This window comes from Bidens hawaiensis, unplaced genomic scaffold (genome assembly GCF_021521415.1).
Source record: "Bidens hawaiensis isolate Kalapana, Puna unplaced genomic scaffold, B.hawaiensis_p1.1 tig00033516_1, whole genome shotgun sequence".
NCBI classification, from domain to species: domain Eukaryota; kingdom Viridiplantae; phylum Streptophyta; class Magnoliopsida; order Asterales; family Asteraceae; genus Bidens; species Bidens hawaiensis.
The window spans coordinates 193,539-200,000 of record NW_027495747.1 but is presented as its reverse complement, the minus strand read 5'-3'; the positions used below and the strand labels follow the sequence as shown (position 1 = coordinate 200,000).

Here is a 6,462-nt window from a genome sequence, read left to right as displayed (position 1 = left end):
ATATGTATATATGAGAAATTAATATATACAATTGACAACTTTGGTGCCACAAGAACCCTATTGGGGCACCAAATGTGTTTACACCGTTTTTTTTTGTTTTTTCACTTCTGGTCCGTAATGAACGTAATGAAAGTCAACCGAATGCCAATTTTGTTTATTTAATGTTTTGTTTTAGTTCCGGTACCATAGCGAACGTGGCGAAAACCGACCGAATTTGCACAGACACACTGCCTTTTGTTTTAGTTCCAGTACCGTAACAAACGTCACGGTAACCGACCAAATTTGTGCAAACTCACCGCCTCGGATAGAAAATCGTTAGGTTTTACAAACTCTCAAGTTTTACCTTACCGATTGACCATCGATCCACCTCAATTTTATATTTTTTTGGTTTTAGTTCCGTTACAATAACACATGTAACCAAATCCGACTGAATTTGAGTCGACTTACCACCTCAACGCTTAGGTTTTACCATCGCCACCTACCTTGGAGCAACGCGCCAGCTAAAACACTAGCTACATAATGCATATAAATTACAATCCGATTACTCACTAGTCTCTACCTCACCGCCCGAGAGGCCGAGTTCCACAACACTCACTTACCACTATACAAATGTTACGAAATCAAAATTAGGGTTTAAAAACAAACTTACTCGGCAGATGATGAGATCTCCTTCGTCATCAAACTCCTGAGCACCTTTCGTCTTATTATTATTATTATTATTATTATTATTATTATTATCATCATCCTCACTCTCTTCTTCTGGTTCGGCTTCTTCTTCTTCTTCATTATTATTATTATTATTAGTATTATTATTATCATCAGCGTCTGCTTTAGCCTGGCGTTCCTCAAGGTAGGTCTGGACGATGTTACGGACAAACTTCTTCCTGGAAGGCTCATTTAAATCGATGCCGATGAGGTCCGAAGCTGACTTACGGACTTGGAATTCGGTGGTGGAGTCCATGTCTGAGTTGTTCAACACCTCCAGCACTGCTTCCTTAATTTCCTTTGCTAATTCACTATCCATTTTGATTAGGTTTTCAGGTTACAGTAGACGTCTGAATGTCTGAAACTTAAACCGATCTGACTCACACTTGACGGCAAATAATAATAATAATAACAACAAGAAGAAGATATTTGGGGAAAGCGTTCGAAAACAAACTTTAAATTGGTTTTGTTTATTTTTAGAAATTGGGCTTCCACACCTAAAACCCTACACCTAACGAAAATATAGAATGGTATATTTTGTTGATTTTTATAAACTCTGTATTTTTTTAAAGGATAATAGTTAAGAAATCATGAGAACAGTACATATGATAAAAGTAAGTTTTAAACCGTCAATTCAGCATGACATATCTGATTTTAAACTAACATATAAAAAACATTTATTTCTTCTCCAGTGGTTATTACCTAGTTTGTATTTCAAACCGTCAACTCATCACCTACTTTTCCCTTTATTTAATCTAAATCAATTTATATCTTTCATAATTAATAATTTTATATTTCATATATATTAAATCATTAAATAAAAAAAACAATTACTAGAAAAAACAGCACTTTAAAATTAAACTTAAAACATATAATATTTTTAAAAAATACACCTAAAAACATACTTGAACCTAAATGAAAGGGTCCATTGAATTACTGCATTGAATTATTGTATGCAAATAAACATGCATAAATGTGGTTATTGTGGTGGTTGGGCCCATATTCAAATAGATGAATCAGTTTGTGAATCCAATACGCATACATTCTGACACACCCATACAATGCTTTGTCTCATAAGTTTGTAATTTAAAATTACTCCATGTGGCATTCCAATACACCCATTGGAGATGCCCTAAGTACACCAAGTAAACTAGTAAAAAACATTCAGTTTTGGTTATGGTAATGAAGATAAGAACTAAGCTTTCTTTGGAAGGTAACAAGTTCGAATCCGAGTCATACGAGATTTTATCTTGTATGTGTTAAACCAGAGGGTTTCGACTCCAGTGGTGATGCAACTGGTGTCAAGTGACATCAGGGTGAAGGTTCCTCTGAAGACACAGGGAGAACATGAGAAGTAGGGGTTATGCCATTCGAGAGAAACTCTCTGGAGTTTTAAATTAAGGTCGGCCGCAAGCCAATCTGTGACCGTCATACTGAAAAATAGTCGCAGTTGAAAACAAAAAAGTAAATTAGTAAAGAAAATATAACACTAATTATTTTACTAAGTCAAATAATTAATATAAATTTAAAAAAGTTAATTTTGTTTATAATAATAATAATAATAATAAAAAAAAACATGATGATTATTCTTGAGGAAGAACTCCCGTCCCCGCGTTACTAATGTGGAACTCGAAACCGATAAAGAATGAATATATTAAAAACATTAATTATCTGTTATTGAAAATGGTCTTACACTCATTACTAGGTAGAGGGTGTCTTAAATGTTTTAAAAGATGATACGATTTAACTTGAAACAAAGGAACATTACAGATTCATTTACAATGAAATTTAATAAAAATGAATTTAAATCTATCAGTTCAGATTTTCATTCATACTTTTAAATACGCATTTCCTCTCCAATTCTACATCTTCACAAAGACATACTATTCTTTCACAAAGACGTTACAAGTATTTTACAATTAGCCTCACTAAAATCTTTTTCTTCTATAATTTAAACTCTTATCTCTTACTATAACACATGTTTAGTATATACGAGATTACTTGGAAAATGACTCGAATTAAACTTTGTGCAAGAGGTGTAGTCAAATGCGGCTTGAAAAAGAAAAGTTAAAAATGTGACATGTCATCACTGATGATGATAAATCCTAAGCTAGACCACACCTTGTCTTCTTTCCTTATTGATCTTCTTTAAAAAATATGAAAATTGTTCGTTTTTAGCGTTTCCTAAACCATTTGACTGAGAGTCGATATTTTAAAAAGTATGTAAGTTGACCCTGATTGAAAAAAAAATCAAACATATTGGCTATGATTTTGAAATGAAAAATTAGTGTTATTAGTCTTATATCAAAATATATGTTGAATTTATAAACCTTAACATGTTGGAAATCATCCTTTTAGTGAAAGATTGTTCCAACCAATTTTTTTTTACACTCCTACGTTATAAAACATTGTATTTGATAATTATGATAAGTTTTTTTCTAAAGAATCTTAACATTTTTTTTAAACTATTTGGATTCTATAAACCTGTTTTATTTATCATTTTAAACTTTACATGACACTATTACATAATGGTGTCATATCCTTCATCAATACAACTTTAATGAACTTCAAATTATATTATAAAACAATATTGTTCAACTTATAAAAGATATTTTATTGAGAATTATTTGTGATCTTACAACACATTTCAAACATAACCTGATGTGTCTTTTAACCGGTATGCATACACGCTATTCACCTGAGAATTTTGAAGTTTGATTTGATTAATTTGCCCAAACACGCCAATGTAGAACTGCCCCTTTAACCTTGCTTCTTCATTCTTTGGCTCTTAAAATTTGTTTACCTTGTGACACGAATTTGAAGCTCACCTTTTACCATCGATGTATGGCAAGACCGCAGCATCGATCATGATTCTTTTGTTCTCGGGTTCTTTAACTTTTTTTCTTTTAAGTACATATTTAGCACTGGCAAGTTCGATGCAAATTGAAACGCACTCTTTATTCGGTGCATTGCATTCTAATTTCTAAGGCACAAAAGACAGAAGCAAAACGGGCTTAACTTACTAGGCTCGGCTGCAGCAGCTGTGGCTGCTTCGTGCTTTGATATAACTGAGAACCAATAGACCAATGCACCTCTATTCACGACAAGTGAAATCGAATACAAATTTAAAAGAATTTTATAAAAACGTAGAACAATATAAAAGAATTGTAGAGATGAAAAAGGGTCAAGAACCCAATAGGACATTTTATAGAGTTATAGAAGTGAAATCGAATACAAATTTGCTTTATAAAAAAGGAGCGGTCAATTATATAAAAACGTAACGAGATCACAAGTCCAAAGGATTAAACGTAAAGGAACTAGAAATATAAATGTGATCAATAAAACAAAACAAACGTGTCAATAATTTATAAAAATAAACAGGTTTAACACACGAAACTACTATAAATCTGTTATATCTAATGTCGAAGCACGAAATGAATCTGACCTGATCCATGACGATGTTTCCACGGATTTTCGAGATGAACGAACCACGTCTTGATCTTCTTCTCCGGTTGCTTGAGACCTGCAATGGTTTTTCGGGGGTGTGGAGGTGACTGCTAAGAAATCTAAAAGATCTCTTGTTTACAGACACAAAAAAGTGGTGGTGGCTCTTATTGAGCATGACCCTTTTGTAAGGAGGTGGAGACCTCCTTATATAGAGAGTCTCATGGCCACCATCATGGTACCCTAATGGGCCTAGCCCAGTTAGGGTTACCTCCACAAAACCCCCTCAGCCCAATAACATTGTATTAGTCCATATAATAAAATAAGCCAAACATAATAAATTTAGGGTCGTAAAACCGGGTTTAGTACCATACCCCTACATCTAATACAAAGAAAAAGTGTATAAAGATATAACGTATTAACAATTCGAATATGAATTTCATTATACAGTTCAAATGAAGCAACCCGACGGGTCTAACCGATTTAACAATTGCTCATTTGAATATAATCTACATGATTACTATAAGAATTTGCAGAAACATGAAAGCATGTGTGAAACACAAAATTATATAGGATTTTCATCATTTTGTATTAACTCGGTTTCATCTGCATCTTCATCTCTTGAATTTCCTAGGTCCTTTTTTCTCACTGCAAGAATTTTAAGAAACCATAAACCAGCTGAATTTTGACTTTAAAAAGTCAAACTTATTACTTTAAACTTCAAAATGGATACGGTCCCTTTAAGAAATTTAGTACAAGTATACAACAGTTTTATAATCATACCAAATAATACAAGGGCGTGCATGCAACCGAAAACCGAAATATAAAACCCAACAAAACCAAAGGCTTGGCTTTCTGTATTTGTAAATCCGAACTTACCGTTGGGTTTTGGCTTCTCATGCAACAAAAACCGAACTGAAGCAAATTTATAGATTTTCATATTTAGTAATTTGTAAGAATTTAATAAATATGTAGTTCAAATATTTTAGCCCAAATGTATATTAATCAATTATATACCAATTAACAAAAAGATTAAGCCCAGATTCATTATTTAAATTTTAAATCTCAAATGGCAAAACTGAAACCGAAATGAAACCTAAAAAACTGTAACAGAAAAAACCAAAACCGAAGTTCTGTTTTTGGGTTTGGTTTCAGCCCAAAACTGATCAAACCGAACCATAACCCGAAAAAGTGAAACCGAAAATACAAAATTGTGGCGGTTTTCAAAAATTCAAAATCCAAAGTTTCGATTTTTGGTTCGGTTTTAGCCCAAAACCGACCCAAACCAAACCATGCACAAGATATGTATTACAATTTACAAACCCAACCAATCCACTACCTTGATTGAGTTTCAGTACCAGCTGCGGTGGTGGCTGTGGCAGTGGTAGTGGTATCAGCAGACATTCTTGGGACGCTTCCGAAGCCGGCAACTTCATCCATGCTCTGGCCTTGTCTGCGATAGCGGCCGCCAGTGGCAACAAAGCCAGGACAAGGCCTGTAAGCTTTGATGGGCCACCAACCAAAGCCTGGGACGGTTGCAATTCCGCCTTGAATCCTTCCTTCACCGTTACATCCTTTCTCCATCTCTGCTTTCCCACATCCCTTACATCCCCTGCAACAACACAAAGCAACCAAAATCATGTCATTCGTATTACTAACAACATTAAACAACTTAGTTTTGCTATTCAGAAAGGGTCAGCAAAGTAGATTGTTACCTGTTTGCCTTTTGTTTCGATGTAAACACTGCTCTTTTAAATATATACTATAGATAAAAATCGGAGGCAAATGATTTTTTTGTAATATTTTATTTGAAATTCTTTTTGTTTAAAATATTTCGTCTTTTGGTTTTTATTTTTATTTTTTAAATATGTTTATTTTACGAATATATTTTTTATGATTTAGTTCAGGTACGGAACTAGAACTTAACCGATAACAATCAAATTACTCAAAATCATGCAACTCTTACATATGAAATAACTAGTATTTTAGTTGGTAAAACTCGGGCGGTAGTAACACCCAAGCGTTGTCGGTCTCAAGCATTGAGACGGTAAAACGACACGAATTCGGTCGGTTTCGGTTCCGTGTGTTATTGTACAAGAACTAAAAAAAATCTTGAGGTGGACCAATGGGGTGAAGTCGGTCCGTAAAACTTGATCGTTGGTAAAACCCAATCGTTATCGATCCCGGGCGTTGAGACGGTCAGTCTACACGAATTCGGTTGGTTTCCACCCTGTTCGTTAAGATTCCGGAACTAAAAAAGTCAGCATTTAGTTGATTTTCGTTACGGTATTAGAACTAAAACAAAACGATGTT

At 33.9% G+C, this 6,462-nt stretch overlaps 1 protein-coding gene across 1 annotated transcript in view; it reads right to left on the bottom strand.

Moving 5' to 3' along the window:
- LOC143584961 (RNA polymerase II transcriptional coactivator KELP-like) overlaps nt 1-1,035 on the bottom strand; it is a 2,600-nt gene extending 1,565 nt beyond the window's left edge. The window contains exon 1 of the mRNA XM_077066872.1: nt 650-1,035. Coding sequence (XP_076922987.1) covers nt 650-1,024 — 375 coding nt within the window. The 5' untranslated portion in view covers nt 1,025-1,035. The remainder of the gene's footprint in view (nt 1-649) is intronic.
- Between the last annotated feature and the right edge of the window lie 5,427 nt (nt 1,036-6,462).